Here is an 18,928-nt window from a genome sequence, read left to right as displayed (position 1 = left end):
AACAAAACTTTTTTATGCGTGTGTCAGGAAATGGGTTGTTTTTTTTACTTAGAAATGAACATTTTCAAATTAGATAATAGAATGCAGTTATCTATTTTCTAGTCTTTTGAACAGTATGAACAGTCATACTGAGTCATCACTAAGTTACAACTCAAGCTACTTTCTCAAAGTAGAAGATCTTTTTTTCTTACTATGTCTAGTCTTTTTTTTCTTGGTTGTGTTCATCTTTCCAGAAGAATAAATCTGTTGGCTTTAAAAATATGGCTAGAGCATCTGGCATAGTGTTTGATGTGTGTGGTTGCAATATTGACATAATTTCATTGATAACTACATTGTGTATAAACTTTCTGTTCCTGTTCTTTTTATCTTGGAGATGTCAGATATTCTACTAGCTGTTCGCAGGTAGGTAGTGACATTAAAGGAAGCTCCCTATTAAGCTGGTTCTCACAGTATTTGCACCTTGGTCTTCTGCCTCATCATGTGATCTTGGCTGTAAGCATTCACTATATCTATTTTTTCACTTCTCTCAGGGTGATAAGGCTCTGCTAAATTGATGGGCATTAGCTGAATGCACAGACTGTTGAATTATAAATTGATTACTTTAGACAACAGATGTTTTAGCACCTTCCTACATACCTGGCACTGTTGTCCTTCCTGGAGGTTCAGTGGCGGTGATGGTTGCGGTGGGTAGAACTAAGTCCCTGCCCTTAATTTATTAATTCCTGGGAGAAACAAAACATCCGTGTGGCTCACATGAGTCATTCATGACTCATGATTGCTGTTAAAAAAAAAAATTTCCAGCAGGGCAAACCTATTTAAATGACCAAATTAAGATCAGGATTTTGCTTATTTAGTAAATAGCAAGTTCAAGCAATAACAATTAGATATTTTTTACTATAGTTTGAAACAATATCTGTTAAAAATATATTTGTAAATTGAATCTGAAAGTTCTGTTTTTGTAGTTACAAAGAGAATTAAATTCTTACTTTTCTTCCTGTTTTGGAGTTCAAGCCCCAAATTAAGTTTCTAAATAAACATTGAATCTGGGTTGCTCAGAGGTATTATTCTGAAAACTGAGGAACGCTTATGATTTGGATAGCAAGTAAAAGACCATCTCAGACAAAAGGAGAGAGGGAAGGTAAACTTAGTAGAAGGAAATCTTTGTTGACAATAATAGCTTCATTCTCACAGTGCTTCCCAGTTTACAAATGCTTCCTTGTACGCTCTAACCTGATCATTTCAGTGGCAAAGAAGTTGGTGTTAACTCTGCTTTGCAGGTGAAGAAACAGGCTCTGACGGGTAAAGGGATACGTCCAGCATCAAGTCAGTCTGTGACTTGCTGTGTCCTGGACTCAGGTGTTCTGAGTCTCCAGGTGCAGGGCTCTCCCTGGGCTGAGAGCCTGCTTTTCTTGTTCATGTGATAGTACACATTCTTTTCAATCAGGACATTGGGCTCTGGTCAGACTGATTTGATAACAACTTGATAAGGTGTAGAATCTTCCCGTGATTAGAGACAGAAATCTGATAAGATACAGGACTCACTTGCAACAGATAAAGCTTCTCAAAAGGTTGCTTCCAGTTAGGATTCCCCAGCTGGTTCTTAGGACACGGTTCCATGTTATTTATTATGTAGCTCACGCTCAGAATCACCCCTGGGGCAGGCGGGGCCATTCCAGTGGGTTTGTAAAAAGTTGTGTGCATGCACTCACACACAAATGAGGAGACGGGGCCCGGGAGATGGTCCTAGGTAAGTGAAAGGCATCGCTCACTTTGCCAGTCCTTTTATGAGAGGTCGACTGTTTCCCATTGAAGGCTTTCTTTTCCTTCGTTATAGAATTCGACTCTCAGTTGGCTTATTTGACATTTTGGGATGGCAGCTTATAAAATTGGTAGAGCTGGAAGGAACCAGAGAGATCACGAAGTTCCACTCTGTGGCTCCAGCAGCGAGGAAACTGAAGCACAGGGCTTGGGACTGGCCCAGGTTTTTAGTCACAGGCAAAAGAAAAATAAATTGGTGACTTAAGGAGAGAAAACCTTTTTGAGAGGACCTGAACAACAGGCAGCGATGCTGGGAAGGCTGCTGACGATATAGATAATGGCAGTATCCAAAGCCGCAGGCGCGATCCTGTCCCAGAACCGGTGCACCAGAGACGTTAATGCTGATGGCCGCCCCTCGTGTCTCGTTCTGCCATCGCTGTTGACACGTCTGTCCCCATACCCCTAGTACGGGATGGTGCCGCTGTTCTCAGGCCTCCACCTTTGAATTCTCCGTGTCTGGTTCTCTGGGTCACTAGCTCTAGACTGAAGTCTGTGTGGGGAGCATCTGATTGGCGGAGTGGGGTTAGAGGTCCGTGTGCGGGGGACAGGTGGACTCTACCTCTTGCGAGGCTTCTGTGATGGGGAGAAGGGGGGATGCTGGGAAGCAAAAACAAACAAACAAAACCCAGACAGTCATTTGTTACAGAAACACATCCAGTTTGTGGCTATCTGAGGCATTAGAACTTGGATCTTTTGACTTTTCCCAGTTTATAGCAAGTGTTGATTTCCTTGGTAGAAACTGGCAGAGGCTCCCCATTTTTAAAAGAAAATGAAGTCCTCTGGAAGAAGACTTGGTGATTCTGATATTTCCAAACACTCTGTTATGCTGTCAGTGCTGTTTTCCTTCCGGATTGAAAATCACTCCCCTGTCTTCCCATCCTCGATGGCACACAGAAAAGAATACCTTGCGCATCAGTGGTAAAACGTAAAGAGAGAAAGAGAAACAAAAAAGAGCAGGCAGTGTTCAGGAAGTGCAGAGATTAGAGATTAGTTGTCAACACATTCCAGGAAAAGCTTGCCAGATTGATGAGCAAGAAACCATTTAGAACTAGAAAATGTACAGAGCTTTCTTTTTGTTTTTATTTTTTAAGTATTTGGGGCAGTAGTGATATCTTTTAATTAAGGTACAAAGTGGTCTTGACTTTTCAGTACATTTTTTAACCTTTGAATAATAATAGTTAATGTTTATTGAGAACTATGATGTCAGAACAGACACTCCCTATCTCACTCCTCGACCTCTGTCAATCCCATTGTCATTTCCCCTGTATAGATGAGTGACTAGCACCTTAGATGAAGCAACTAGCGTGAGGTTTCACGGTTGGCTGAGATGAGGCTTGAACTTAAGTCCACACTCCTATGAACAAAGCCTTGCAGCTCTTCCTGTAACATAAGAGAGAAAAAGAGGTATGTCTGGAGCACTAGGCTTGGTGATATTTTAGGAAAACTGCAGAGGAAAGAGAAAGGAAAAGTGCTCAGAAATGGAGAGACTTTTTGGAACTTGCGACCTTTCCAAGTTGGACTGTAAACTTGCTCTTGTTCTCAGAGTCCTGGGATAGCTGAGCCAGTCCGTTTCAATCTGCTCCCCACAGTGATACTTAGCTCACTGACTGGCACATAGTAGGTGTTTAATAAATATAATTGTTAAAGAAATAAATCTCAAGCATCCTCAGGTCAGTTATCTTGGGTTAAGATGCCATGCATTCCAGACGGCCGCTCTCAGTAAAGAAAGACCCTTACCCTCAAAGGTGCTTATCAGTGACTTTGGTGCATCTCACAAACGACTAAGGAGGATGGCCTGTGGCTTTAGGCCACAGAAATGTATGGTCTGTAAAAGAGTCTCTATAGTGTGTCACGCTTCCTGACTTTTCAACTTCATTTCATTTAATTTTTGTCACATTGCTCCTTTTTCCTTTTTCTTCCTTAAAAGTATAAAAACCTATTTTTGACTTGTACTAGAGAGAGAATTAATTGTTCTGCATGGGAGGGGAGGGGGGTCTTTACCGTAAACTGATGTATAGACATTTTTGCACAGATGAGAGAAAATGAATACCCAAAGCATTCTGTTGTTTGAAGTTTAAATGTGGTTTTATTTTTATTCAAAATGTAGCTAGATTCCTAAGTATCTGAAAAGTAGAAAACTTATTCTTCATTAGATTCATTTAAAACTTTTTCAAGAAAGGAAAGCCCTGAGGGTATAGAAACTTTTATGTACTTAAATATGTCATGTCAAGGCCCTTCACAGTGTTTCGGTTTACACGGGGCCAGAGACCACAGATCCACGCTGATTGCTAATTCTTCAGGTTGTAAATAGCTTATTCGAAAACTTAGGGGGAGACAAAAGAAAGATGAAGGAACAAAAGGCCTGTGATAATGAAAAGGATATTGTGAAGAGAAGGGCTGGGCAGAATTATGATGCAGGTCACATTCTGTGCCTGTATTTAATTGTACCTTTGTATTTAATAATAAAAATGATTACATGCTCAGGGCTAACAGGTGTCCCTTCCTGAGAACTGTAGTATGGATAAGTGACAGCAAATTACTCCAATTCATAAACTTTGAATATTATGCTTTTGAGTATCACCAGTCTATACTAGAAGACATTTCCTGCAAAAATGTACATCAGCCCAGGAAGATTTCTAAACCTAATTCATGATCAATATTGATATGTATAAATTATAGGTGACTGCTTTAAAGTATGAATGACAAAAAATCACTTTGCAGACACTGTTTAATCAAATGTAGTTGTGCTAATACTATAGTCACATTTCTGATAGTTTATGCTTCATATAAGCTTTGGATATAACTGCACATTAGCAGTGATTAAAGTTTATAGGTGGTGGTCTTGCTATTAGGACTTAATCTTCCCTGCATTTTCTCTACTTCTTGCTTATCTTGACCACTTTTTCTAACTGCCCCGCCTTCCTTAACTCCCCAGGTTGTTGCTCTCCCTGTCCCCTATTTTCCCTTCTGTTGCCGTTATTGCAATTTGTAATTGTCTTTAATTTGTTTTACTTGACTTTACCTGTCTTCCCCATTAGAATGTGGTTCCATAGAGCAGAGACCAGGGTTAGCTTATTTTCCCTACTCAGTGGGATCCCTAATGCCTATCATCATGCCTGGCTCATAATATGTCCTCAATCAATATTTGTCAAAGGGATACGCCACTTGCTGTTCTGATCATACATCAAGCCCTTGCTTGCTTTAACTTTATCACTAGCCTTTTTCTTTTGCTTGTACTTTGACCAAAAAGTTTGTGGTAGAAGACATCCTGTTTCTACTGTCTGCTGGGTAGCTAGGTAGAGAGGCCATAGTCCCTTGGTTCAGTGGAAACCACAGCTATCGTGGGGGTAGGGTTAGGGGTTAGGGGTTGTTCCTAGAATCTGTAAGACCTGAGCACATTTCCCATATTTGAACAATCTCTGACCTGGGATTGTGTTCTATAATTCATTCATTCATGCATTCATCAAACATCTGAATGTCTAACAGGTAGCAAATGCCATATTAGGCACTGGTAAAGCAAAATTGAATAAGATGTCCTCTATCTTCTAGGAACATGTTATTAGAATCAAGGTGCCCTAGGCCTGAAACTATGTCTGTTTGGGTGTCTGTTGTAAATCTAGCTCCTAGCATAATAATCCCTGGCACATTTAAAAGCATGTAGTACATATTTGCTCAATAAATGAGTGAGTATTGAATGCAATTATTTAGAAAATAGTTTGTGCTGTAATGAGGATACGTACATAGTGCCGTAGAAGCACAGAGGAGAGAAAGCTGTTGTGTCTGAGAGGAGTCAGGGAAGGTTTCCTGAAAGAAAGATGAACATTTGAATAGTTTACCAGGAAGGGTAAGATGTTCCATGGAGTAGGGATTCCATGAGCGAAAAGTAAGAGGTGGGAAAGAGCTGAGTTTTATTCGAGGATGAGCTCTTTGGTCAGCCTGGAGATTTAGGGTGAATGTAGGGGGTGGTGGGCATCGAGGCTATTATTAACTTCCTTATTCAGGTACCCTATGCACTAAATAGCTCTTGTGCCACAATTTAATCACCTACCACCATCTATTTATAGCATTTCTATAGGAAAATTAATTGTGTTCTGAATAGCCATCTTAGAATGCAGTCTCGAAGATAGAGCCTGTTTGTAAGCTGGGACTGATGTTATTAGAAAATCGGCTACATTGCCTGTATAAGTTATCTGTTGCCACAATTCCACATAACAACCATAAAACCTAAGCAGCATGAAAACGATTAGGATTTATTGCTCATGCACTGGAGTGTTCATCTAGGTGGTTCTTCTGATCTTGTCTGGGGTTGGCTCAGCAATTCTTCTGGTCTCCGCTGAACTTGGACTCATGTTTGGAGGTTCAGCAGAGACTCACTGTCTGTCAGCTGATGTAGGATTGCCTGGGCTGGGAGGACTGGGGCAATTCACCACAGGCCTCTCATTGCCCTCCTGCTACCAGCAGGCTAGCCTGGGTATGTCATTTTCATGGCACTGGCAGAGCCTCCTTTTAAAATCACATCTACTAACGTTCCCTTGACCAAAACAATTTCACATGGCTGCGTCCAGAGGCAAAGTGGGAACCTACACTGTGAAGACTCTTGGCAATGGGCATGGATACAGGGAGGGGTGAAGAATTGGGACAATTTTTGCAGTAAAGTGTGTGGCTCATAAAAGCTAATCAAATCAAGATTTCATTATAATTCTAGGTCTAATGGAAGAATACTATTTCTCATTTTATTTTTCTGACTTCCTTTACAAAGCACCTATCTTTTGGTCTTCATTAATCCCAATCTTTTGTTTAAACATGCTGGGCCAAAGTCAGAGAAATCAGAAATGAGGAAGAGATTGCAAGTAAAATCTTGAAAGAGAGAGGTAGCTATTGAAGAGTAGCCATTACATGCATTGTATGATTTCAGAGGCTCCTACCCAGCTCCTCTCTGTTTATAGGACACTGAAACCCAGAGGAATGCGGTGCATCACTTCCATTCCCCCAACCAGGTTAGTGACTCACTCAGAACTTATGACCCAATCATCCCAAGCCCAGAGCTGTGTCTTGTAAGGTACATTCTCGCTAAACTGTTTCATGCGTCTCCCTGATCCCTTCCACTCCTCACACAAATAATCGTTTTTATAAATAAGTTAGTTTTAGGGGAAATTGCATTCTGTTATAATTTACGTGAAAAGTATGTTCTCATTTGACTTTTCCTTTTCAAGCTTACTCATCGTATGTACTTAAACCAGAATTTAGTAATCCCCTTACCCAAAGACACATACACACACAAACACACACACACACATACACACACAACTATTTTGCTCTGCCTCTACCTGCACTCTTCCCATGAGAAAGGAACATTTTAAATATAATGGTTATATTAAATCAGCTTGGGTTTGGTGTGTTAGCCTTTGAATTACCTTTGCCAGACTGTTAAGAAGCTTCAGAGAGGTCATTGTGTCACTCAGTGTCAGTCAGAGACAATAAAGCATGCCCTGTGAATTTTGTGAGAAATGGGATTAAAGCTTTAGGGAGGTATTCTTTCACAGTAGCATCCTTTTTCCCTCTGCTAGAGGTAACCACATGATTGCATAAGACCCAGGTCAGGGAGGTAGAAGGAAATACTCTCAGCATTTCCACAGTGGCAGCTTTTTATTGATGATAAAGTTATGGATGGTGTTATTTTAATTAAGAACTAACTTTTTGCTAACAATTAAACTTTCTATATGGTTTCTGGGTCCATAGATTGGTCTGCGGCTATCTATGTAAATGGCCATTTAACAGTAGGCTGTATTAAAAGAAGATTGTACGTAGGATTTCAGAGCTTCATGGAATTTTAGATCTGAAGGACCAGGAAAATGCCAGCTAATTTGTTACATAGGGTTTTTTCATATTTACTCATTCTTCATACCTTTTATACATTCAATGATTGTTTCTCTTTTTTCAGCTATTTTGCATGTTAACTTTTGTCAAACTTTGAAACCCTCTGAGGAGAACTATATTGCTCTGTCCCCAAAATATTTATATTTGAGGCCTATCTTATAGAAAATTACATCTTAAAATGTTTTTCACTTAAAATATCTCTCACCATCCTGGGTGCAAGGCCATTGCGGACTACGGCAAAATCCTTCTCTGCCACTACTGACCTTCATCTCTTTGGTGGGTAGATTTCATATTTTGTTTTTCTAAACAAGGGAAAACAGTTATAGTTCCACCTCCTATGTGCTTCCTCTCGTCTGAGTTGTAAGTTCAGTACGTGCACATATGTAAGATTTCAAGTGCAAAAGGAGAACAGAGTAGGAAACAGATTTTCACAGTCCCCGTCTGGGTCCTTGCGTGAGTGCCAACGCAAAGCTATTCACTGATCAGTGAATAGTATCATGTTGCCTGGCTCTAAGGCATTTGAAAATCCAAACTTAATAAGCAGATCAATTGGGTGGGGGAGTTGAGATTATTGTATGGCATTCCAATGACATGCAGTGTTGTCAAAACCTTTTTACTCCAGAAATAAAATTACAGGAGGCATATAGATACCTTTCAAAATGTCAGGAAAGGGAGTTGGGGGGGATTTAGTTAAGAATAGTGAAAATACACCACTTATCACAGGAAGCATGCACTGCGAGCATCTGGGTATCTCAGGGTAAAGGGTGAATTTAATGTGGGTCAGGGAGGGGGAGGGGGAGGTCTGCCCTGAATCCAAGCAGGTAAATGAATTAAGCTGAATGTCTGCAAAGAGGGGACTTCTGGGTAGAGGTGTGAGCTCCTGGGCCAAGAGGGAAGTCAAATTACTTAACTCCTCAATTTTTAGGAGCTTATAATAACTGTGTTTGTATTCCCCTTCAGAGCAAAGGGCAACTTGAGGGTTAAGTCTTGAGGGAATCATTCATATCCATTTCTACTTCTGTCCCACTTATTCAACTTATATATAAGGGCTAGTTTGGGTTTAAGTTAAGATTTTACACATTTCTGGGGTTTCCCTGCTCCCTTCAAATTTATTGCCACCAACTTACTGATGTCTGAAATTTGTTTTTAACTTGAGACAAAGCATTCCATTCTATAGTTAGAGATAATACTATAAATCTATAAGGACTATAAAATTTTATATAATTATGTAAGATTTCTATGAATCTAGAAGACTATAAATAAACCTGTTTATTTAACACATCGAATGGAATTTGGCTAAACTTAACACTTACTGGGCACCTGCTCTGTGCTTGGTACTAATGAGGAAAGGAAAAGATGAACAAGTAAGACCCTGCCTTCCCATGACCAGGCTGAGGAGACATGGAAATCATATATATAGTAATTACAGTGGGATACTACTTCCAGGAGAACCGAGATCTCCCTGTATCTTTCTCACCACTTGGTTCCTTGCATTTGTTACAGTGCCTGACTCGTAACCAAGGCTTATTATTTTTTTTAAGTCGATGGGTACAGGGATGACTAGTATCATAAAGACTATAAAAATGGTATGTACAAGTTCCAGTGTTGATGCAGAAGGTGGAATGAACAACTTGGCCTTGGAGGGATGCAGCACAGATAAGGAGAGTCTTCATGGGAGATATTGAATCAGCTCATGAGAGAGGAATAGGGGTTGTCCGGAGCTTCCAGAATGGTTTTCCAGCCAAAAGAATTAGTGTGGACAAAGGCAAGAAGGTGTGAAGTGACATGGACGTTCAGGGAGTTGTAAATAATTTAACAACCCCATATAGTAGAATAAAGGCAGTAGAAGAATTTTGGCAGGTGGGGACCTTCACAAATAAGTAACACTTTTGATTCGAGTCAAGGCAGATGCTGCTAGATATCGGGATGGGCATGCAAAATAAGGACCAAAGGAAGTTGTTTCCACCTCACACTTTTAACTGAGGTTTATCTTGTTTCCCTTCAGAAGTATTGGGATTTGGAAGCTAATTAGGGAGTTATATCTTAGTACAGAAACAGTAGAGCTTGATGAACTAGGCCAGTACTGCTCCAATGAGATTTTATAATTTAGAAAGGTATTAAAAGAAAGATTTTGTATTTTCAAAAGTTAGAGTTTCATTACCAGATGATCATGTGAATAGATAATACCACTTTACAAAGGGATCTGTCATTTAATAAGTGGGCTTTCTGCCTGGTTCCTTTGAACAGTGACATCATATAAGATTTAAAATAGTTGATTTTCACAGAACTTTCCAGAGAACCGTCCTGTGTGTAAATCAAGGCACACTTGGGTGGGTGAGAGTTCCCCTGCCATAGGAACATGACTGGGATTTCTTGTACTACCCGTAGGGTGTTTCATTATTATGTACATAAATTGACTAGGAAGATCGGGTGGGATGAGTACTTCCTTCAGTTTAGATGTGTAATCTCTTTAGTTTAAAGAGAAGATCTATAATGGAGTTTTTATTTTGTCTCTTTGGACTGTTTGTGAAGCATATTCCAATATTAAATGAGCCCTACGTGAATAAAAGTGAGTTTCTTAAACTTAACTTTAAATGCACCTACTGACCATTATCATCTTTAGGTTGTGCTGAGTTGCAATTGATAGAAATTCTACCCTTCTTTCTTCCCACTTGTAGTTCAGCTGCTGCTGCTGTTGTTTTCTTCTACTTTCATTCTATTAATTTTTGGATAAAATAACTCCTTATTTTGCAGGTTGAGTTTTAACGTACGTTCTCCACTTGATAGAGGCTTTAATTTTGAGGGAAAAGTCCTTGGCTGATTGCGTTAGTTTAGCGGTTCTAGAATAAGATGTTTGTGGGGAGGGGTGGCAGAATCCTGTCATTGATTCTCTCTTTGTAACTGTGCCCTTTTAGCTGGAACCGATTACCTGTGTAGTGCTTCTGGCCCTGTGCAGACTGAATCACAAGGAAGAAACTTTACATAAAACATTTATACTAAATGTTTGGTATGCTGGCAACATAAATCAACAATAATATCCATTATAAATTCATCCCTTTATCAGTATTATCTTGATAGAACTGATCCCAATGTGTGGGAATTTGAACGCTGCTTCAATACATCTAGCCCTGGGTAATTAATTATTCAGGGCACAGAGAACCTGGCCCCTGTGCTGTAGAGTAATTCTTCCTGGTCAGCGTTAACTCCACTGGCAATAATAAATAGAAAAAGTCTCTAGTGATGCCAGTATTTTAAAGTGATTAATCATCTTTCCCCCCTTCACCTCCCCCTTGGTTTTCTTTAACTAGGATTTTTCAGCAATAAATCTTTAACAATACAGGTAGGAATTGTTCTGTAATTAAATTTTGCCCTGCTTAATTTCTTACCTTTATGTACAATTAAAAAAAGTGTTACATTTTAAGGGGCTCTGATCAAAATTCAAACCAAGAAAAATCCTTTTATAGAATACCGAGAGATTCTCTATGAAAGATTAAGCTCTTGATTTTGAATATTAGATAGAGCACATATTCATAAAAATTGTTCATCAGCACCAGTTGGGGTGTCAAATATTCTGAAGTTTTGAATTGCTTCACTTTCTTGCATACAGGTTGTCTGTATTAGGAAAAGTCTGACATATACATATGTTCCCAAACTGAGAGAATAATTACTTATTTCTTAACTTTCAAATAATTGATGTGAGCTCTGTAGGAAAGGGAGATTTTTCGTCCTTTTGTGGTACACAGACTGCACTTGCAGAAATGACAGGTAAATGCCTGACCGAGAACACCCATGTATTTTCAAATAATGCCCTATAGAGCTGACCAGCCATCATGTATATTCTGGGAGACAGGGACAGATGTGACATATCTGTTGTGACACACTTCTGTACCACCAGTCTGTGGCTCGAGGTGACTCCTGTCCCTCCTCTGATGCTTTCCCTTGCTGCAGGACAACACAACGACGCACGGATGAACCTTGCCATTGCTCTCACTGCTGCCAGGTATGGGGCTGCCACGGCCAATTACATGGAGGTCATGAGCTTGCTCAAGAAGACAGACCCCAAGACAGGGAAAGAGCGCGTGAGCGGTGCGCGGTGCAAGGATGTGCTCACAGGTATGCGAAGGCTCAGGCAGGGAGGGATTTCTTAGCATCGTGCCTTGTCTATATAAAGACTGAACGATAATTTTTCTGTCACTTCTCTTTTATTGAAGCGAGATTTCAGAGTCCTATTAATTATATTCCTTATTGTCAACAATGACTGGTTTCACGTGAAAATTTTCCCTTGTAGGACCTGGCAATTTTTCTTCTTTGTGTTAAACAATAATGATGATCATGATCATAATAAATGCCCACAAAATTCCCACAGCTATGAATGCATTCTGTTTTCTTTACAAAAACATGTTATTAAGAAAATTCACTCATGTGCCAAGTTTCAAAGTATCATTTAGGTGACATAAGCAGTGCGTTTACCTGTCGTTAAAGTCAATCACTTTAACTTTGGTGAGATTTTCATGCCCGTCCAGTTCTACGGCCGTGTGGGCGAAGTTTCAAAATTACATCATTTCCTTCAAAACCAGCACTGTGAAATATATCATCTCACAGCAACACTGCTCACACATTTGAGTTTTAAGGAGAAAGCGGCTAATTTACTCACTTTCTTCCTATTTGGCACTTTAATGCCGGGCATTTTGCAAACTAGAATGAGAGCTGAAATGAAAAGGTGGCATGTTTTTCTTCCTGCGGTTTGGACTTGGTTTCAATAAATTTACTCACATGCGAACCTTTTGTGTGGCTTCTCAATGACTCTGGTTGCCTGTGTCACTTAGTGTGGCATACAGTAAAATCCACCATAGGTTAAGTTAAGAGACGAATTAATAATCCAAAGCGTCAGTGAGCAGAGAAACAAACGGGCTGTGTGATTGACGCTGCTTTCTTTCACAGGGGAGGAATTTGATGTAAGAGCCAAGTGTGTTATCAATGCCACGGGACCTTTCACAGACACTGTGCGCAAAATGGATGATAAGGATGCCGCAGCTATCTGCCAGCCCAGTGCTGGCGTCCACATCGTGATGCCTGGTTATTACAGGTACCTGTGTTCCCACTTGGCCATCGTCGTCAGAGAACGAGGGATGCAAGAAATGGTCTACATGTATTCTTGTAGCACACCTTTCTTACTAATAGATGGTCTAGCTCACTGTTCAAAATGAGAAGAAATGAGTTAAAAAAAAAAAAAACAAAAAACTCTTCCAAAGCACAAAATACAAACCAGGCTTGTGTATTTCTTAGCTTTTATGGCAATACTCCTTTCTATGAGTTAGTGATTTGGGATCTATTTTTGTACTGTTTTCAGTGTACTGATCGTCACAGGCTAAGCCGTACTATTTTTGAATTTAAATGTTCATTAAAACCCTAAAAATAATTTTTCAAAAATGTCCATAAGGGACATTTTCATTGAGACACTAAAAAGTTAATTTTATAAAATACCCAGATTTGCTTATGAAGAATCTGAAAATGAGGACCCCCTCAAGTATTCTTGTTTATAACTTTTGAAATGTGTTTTGAAAAATACTATAGCAAGTAAAAATCGGTTATTATTTCTGATTTATCAAATTAACAAAGATAATCACAGGTAGAGAAATAGATAAAGATAGAGGTGAAATAAGAACAGCTATTAATTGAAAATCAGTTAAAAGTTAGGTGATGGGCACATGAAAATGAGATTTTTGTGTGTGTTTGAATTTTTAAATATTTTTTTATTTTTAATAAATTAGAAAAGAAACATTTATGTGATCCTAACTAAGAAATTGATAATTATTACCCCTCATGTACATTTCAAGACATCTGGGGAAAAATTCACGTGTCTATGCTGAGTATGGAATATTTTTATTTCCACATGTGGTAAATCTAATAGGCAAACTAGTACATAATTCTGTGAAATAATGATTTATGCTCAAGGTATTCATTAAGACATTATTTGTAGTTGAGAAATATTACGAACCACTTCAGTTTCTAACCTTAGGAGAATGGATAAGTAAATTATGGTGTACCTGCACAAGGGAGTATTATATGTTCATTAAAAATTATAATTATAAATAACATTAGTGTCCTAAGAAAACGCTAGTGATACAATGTTAGTTTAGAATGGAGGATACAAGATTGTATGTGTAACACAATCTAAGCATTATATAAGTACATAGAAAAGAGATTAAAAGAAATATGTTAAATACCAGTGGTGATTATCTCTAGGTGATTTAATTATGGGCAAAAAGGTAATTTCTAGGTAATGTGTTTAGGATGAGAGCTATCTCTTCCATATTTTAATAACTTTCCATAAAAGATATATACATTTTTCGTGTTTGATAAAACAGATGTACAGATCCATGATATTTCATTTAATATCTGCATTCTTCTAGAATGCTATCCTGCTATGTAATAGATGATATGGCCTTATTAATTATCAGTTCTCCAGTAACTAAGTCTTCTTGAAGAGAGTCCAAGGTATACCTAATTGTACCAAACACACTTCTAATGAGAAAGATATTACACTTCTACCAAGAGGAATATTAATGAAATTTCTTATCCACCAGCTTCCAAGGTTTCTTTGTCATTTTCTAAATGTCTGCGTGTAATTGGTAGACAGTCATTAGTATTTTCACTTAGGACTGGAGAAACCAAGGTGCTTCCAGTCTCAATAATAAAAACTTATGCAGTGGTGCTTAATAGAGTTTTAAAAACTGCTAACAGAAGTTTAGTTCAAATGAAAAGGAGAGAAGTAAATATATGTACATGTTGCAAATGTTTCTTGTATATAGAGAAGCTTTCAAAAATAGTTCCAGACCCAATTATATACGTTTATTTTGTGTTGGGTAAACATATGCAAGGCCAGCTAGTTTGTAAGTTTTTTGGAGTTGTTTTTTTTAACGTTTCGTAGAGTACAGATGTAATACCTAAACTATAGACACACACATCACCATAATCCTTATATTTGTTTAGGTCTTACTAGATTCAACATATTTTCCTGTACATTCTGTTTCGTATCTTCTTCACTATTGTCGTATGATGTCAGAGGACACTTACTAGTATTCTGTATTATTCCCTGTGTTATTTCTGCCACTTGATAATGACGTTGTTTGGGACAAACCATTTTATTCTGCAAACCTTAGTTTGCCTATCATTAAAATGGGAAGGCATTCTGCTGTTTCCAGTACATAGACAAAGACAGTATGAAGAGTAACTTCAGGTGATACCTTGGTAAAGAACTTCCTGGTTTGTTCATCACTTTACCTCTTGCTAACTCTGTGACTTTGGGAAGCTGCTCATTTCAGCGTCTGGTTCCTTATCTCACGATAGTACCTATATGTATACATTTTGACAATGATTCTTTATTTACTTTTTATCTGTTTTCTTGACTTCTATATCCCCAGCTCCTGATATATTATCTGGTGCATAATAATGACCAGTAAATATTTTTTGAATGAATCCTACTAACTTTTTTGTGATAACTTGCCCAAATTGAGATTGTTGCTTTTTTTAATTAAAATTTTAATATAATATTTATAAGGGAATTTTAAATATATAGAGATTAAAATATAAAAACAAAATGTGATTCTTCATTTTACTGCCAAGATAACCCCTGTAGACAAAAATAAACAAAAATAATCACTATAGAAAAATAGAAAGACATAAAATGAAAAGTGAAAGCCTCCCTCTTCTCTTCATGCCCCCAACTTCAGTTTTTGATCACATTTCCTTCTGATTCCTTCCATAAAATTTTGTGTTTATATTTGCACAAATGTATATCCTTTTAAGTTTTTTTCATGAAGGAAGTCGTGCTACACATATGTCCTGTACTATGCTTTATAATATGCTAATAACAGAGCAGATAGGTGGTTTTTAAGAAATATAAATATATATCACCTGCATGTATAATAGTATTTTCAAAACAGAATACCTTTCTTAATCCTAAAAATTAGGCATTAGCTTCGGGCCCCTGCCCATAAGTCATGCAAGTGTTAGTCACAACTGGGTCTATTTCAGTCTAAGATGCAGTAAGTGATCTCATTCTACTTTGGGAGAAATTAATATCTCCATCTTTAGCACCTTGAACTACAACCACTACACATCCTGTGGGAAACCTTAGAGGAGTGGTCTGGCAGCCCAGTTCCTGTTCACGCTCTGTTTCAGATGAGTCCCTTGGTTTGAGATTACAGCCTGGGTTAAGCGTTTGGTCCCTCTTTCAGCACTGACCTCGAGCAACTGTATCGCTGGCATCCCAGAGGGATGTTTTACTTTCCATATCAAGTCATTCTCTTGGGTGGGTTGGGGTCAGGAGATCTCAGCCTGAAATGGTTCTCTGGATTTCTCAATCTCATTCAACAATTATAACTCAAGGGTTCTACTAGGTCCTCAGAGATGAGTCAGACCTGGTGCTGCCCTATAAACCAGCTGATAATAACTTAAGGCCTAGCATTTCAAGTAGAACCTGATCAGTTTGGCAATGCAATGAGTTCAGGAGCCACTGATTTATTGACTTTAGGTGGCTAAATGGAGAGTGAGGACCAGGTATGCAGTGTATCCTGCTGGGCTATTTTCAGGGTATCTTTACGGAATTTATTAAGCTTGTTATGACCCTAACATTCCACATGTGGAATTATCTTGTGCCATGGTAGCAGCTTTCTCTCTCTCTCTCTTTCTCTCATTCTGGATTGTTTTAATTTCATAAAACAACACACAGAAGTCATTTACTTTTGAAGGTACTAAGAACATTAAGAAGGCATTAAGAGCAAATCTGGAATTTTCATCAGAGTTGTGGGTAGATGCTCTTACGAAAGCAGCAACAATACACCAAATGGCTGAAATACATGAAAATAATCATCTCCTCCTTTTAGCCTACAGATGCTTTTTATTGCTGACGAAAGGTCAATTTTTTTTCTATAACGTGGGTGCATACTGCTAGCTCCAACACTGATTGCTAAGTAGTTAACAATAAATTGATTTCAGTTTAAGTAAGGGTACTTCAGGACGGCAATGGTCTGCATGAGAAAAATGTTCATTAGATCTAATCCTAGACACACACGTAAATTAGCAGCCAGCTTTTCCTGCTGATGTCAAGTGAATTATACATATTGAGAAAAGACCTATGCCTCACCGCATTGTATATACCATCACTATAGTTGATAGCCATTTTCAAACTTTTGTGCCACCTTGCAGAATTAATCATTTGTAAGAAAACAAACTTTTCCCTAAGGGTGAGTTATGAATTAGGTAATTTAGAACCGATGAGAGGTATTTCCAAGTGGATTCTTAAATTTTTGTACCATTCATTAATAGCTTTGGCTTCCCTCTGTGCTTGTTAATTTTATGTTTGACACATATGTCTTCACTTAGGCAGTTGATTCTCTACAGGTTCCAGTTATGTGTGTGTTGGTAACCATCACATTCACCCTTTAAACTGCTTTTTATTGCACTGAAAGATTTTGAAGGATTCAGTAGTTGTGCTTTTCTAACAGCATTTCATGTCTCAGTTGCTGAATATTATAATATTATGCTGATGTTGATCAAGTTCATTGAGTTAGACACATAATATGATATCCGGTCCATAAAATGATGATATATAAAATATACCAACATGGAATTTGTTCCTTAAATATTAGAATATGGAATTTATCCTTTTGTTTCAATATAGCACTATTTACCAAATTAAAAGTTTGAACTCGTGAGTTAATTTCTAATCACAAAGTGACTTATTTAATCTAAGGGCATATCAACCCAGGATCAAATTCGGTGCTTACAAAACATATTTTAACTAGTTTCTTTTAAGATCTTTAGAGAGTTTTATGGCAAATACAAAGAAAAAAAATATAGGCATACAGAGACTGAAAATACTCGATATTTGTAGTTTTCAATGTATTTTTAAAAGGTAAAATTATTTCCTGTAAGTAACCCTGAGTGAAGATGAGATCTTAGCCGAAGGTTTAAATGATTGACACACTTCTGTGGTGCTTTTTACATGTGCTAAATAGAATAACTGAGGCCTACTCTCTCCTGTGTCTCATGTAGGCTGCAGATAGTAATTTCTTTCTGCAAGGCTGTGTGGACATGGCAGGCATTTCAAGGGGCTGATGAGTCTTTGCAAAGAAATATTAGTACTCTTTATGGTTTAAATGAAGAAGATACATGAGCTAAGCTGACTGTAGGTTTCTTTTTCATGAAAAAGCCAGTTTTATTTTGCTTTTAAACAGTATTTAGATTCTCATCCTTACACATCTGAATCTGAGTTTCATTTTTTTTTTAATTTTAAGGGAATGATAAGCATAAATAGTTGACCGTATGTCCCTTAAAATATGTGAGTTTAAGAGGGATTTCTTGAACCCAAATAGAATTATATTTCCTATTCAAGAAATGTTATTAATAGAAGCTAAAAATATATTCACAGAAAATACCTTTAACATTGGCTCCTTATGAGAGGTCAGTCAAATTGAAACAGCTGTCTGAAGATCAGTAGTGTTCAGCTGTCTGAAAGGGACACTTGCAGTTTCCTTCTACTGCTTTAGCAGGACCTCCACAATTTTAGAATGGTTCGTGGATACATTAAAACAAGAGTTTCTAATGATTTAATAATATAGCTGAACAGATTTTGTTAACGTTTATTTATACTTGCCTGTTCTTTCAAGTGTGTTTCACAATTTGGTCTTACAATACTAAGTAGGTATTAGAAAAATTCTTGATTAATATTTTTGAAGGTTTTACATCGTCTGTCAGAAGAGGCGTCCTTGAACCTTGATTTAGCAGCATTGCACACCAGCATCTTCTGCCTACTTAAAGATTTTCATTGCTAAGATATTACTCTACTTTTTGACCTTATATCCCAGTACACTATTATTTAGGTAGTAGTAGAAAACTGAGCCCTTTTCTCATGGATGCGCTTCTTGAGATTTCTGTAAAATTGAAATAAAGTAAGAAATCTCATATTTGGTGAAGTGGTACAAACTTATTCATGCACAGCGGAGTAAAGAACTTTTTGATTACATTTTAGTTTCTAGAAAGTTAGACCTTTCACTTTTCTCATGTACTTCTGAGACCTTAAACTGAAAGACATGCCAGATGTCAAATGGCCCAGGAAAATACTTTTCATAGACTTGAAAAAAGGTTGAAGAGCTATCCTTCATTGACCATCATGAAAGAAATTATAGACATTTATCCTGCTGACATTATCTGATGTGAATGGTCCAAG

General features: G+C 37.9%; 1 protein-coding gene across 5 annotated transcripts in view; it reads left to right on the top strand.

Annotated features, from left to right (window-relative positions):
• GPD2 (glycerol-3-phosphate dehydrogenase 2) overlaps window positions 1-18,928 on the top strand; it is a 201,097-nt gene that overhangs the window by 154,763 nt on the left and 27,406 nt on the right. For all 5 annotated transcript variants that reach the window (XM_067741881.1, XM_067741880.1, XM_067741879.1 and 2 more), the window contains exons 7-8: window positions 11,644-11,808; window positions 12,637-12,781. In XM_067741881.1, the coding sequence (XP_067597982.1) occupies window positions 11,644-11,808; window positions 12,637-12,781 (310 nt within the window). The remainder of the gene's footprint in view (window positions 1-11,643; window positions 11,809-12,636; window positions 12,782-18,928) is intronic.

Source organism: Pseudorca crassidens, chromosome 6 (assembly GCF_039906515.1).
Source record: "Pseudorca crassidens isolate mPseCra1 chromosome 6, mPseCra1.hap1, whole genome shotgun sequence".
In the NCBI taxonomy this organism is placed as follows: domain Eukaryota; kingdom Metazoa; phylum Chordata; class Mammalia; order Artiodactyla; family Delphinidae; genus Pseudorca; species Pseudorca crassidens.
Note: the sequence above shows the minus strand (reverse complement) of the source record. Positions and strands in the feature narration are given on the sequence as shown.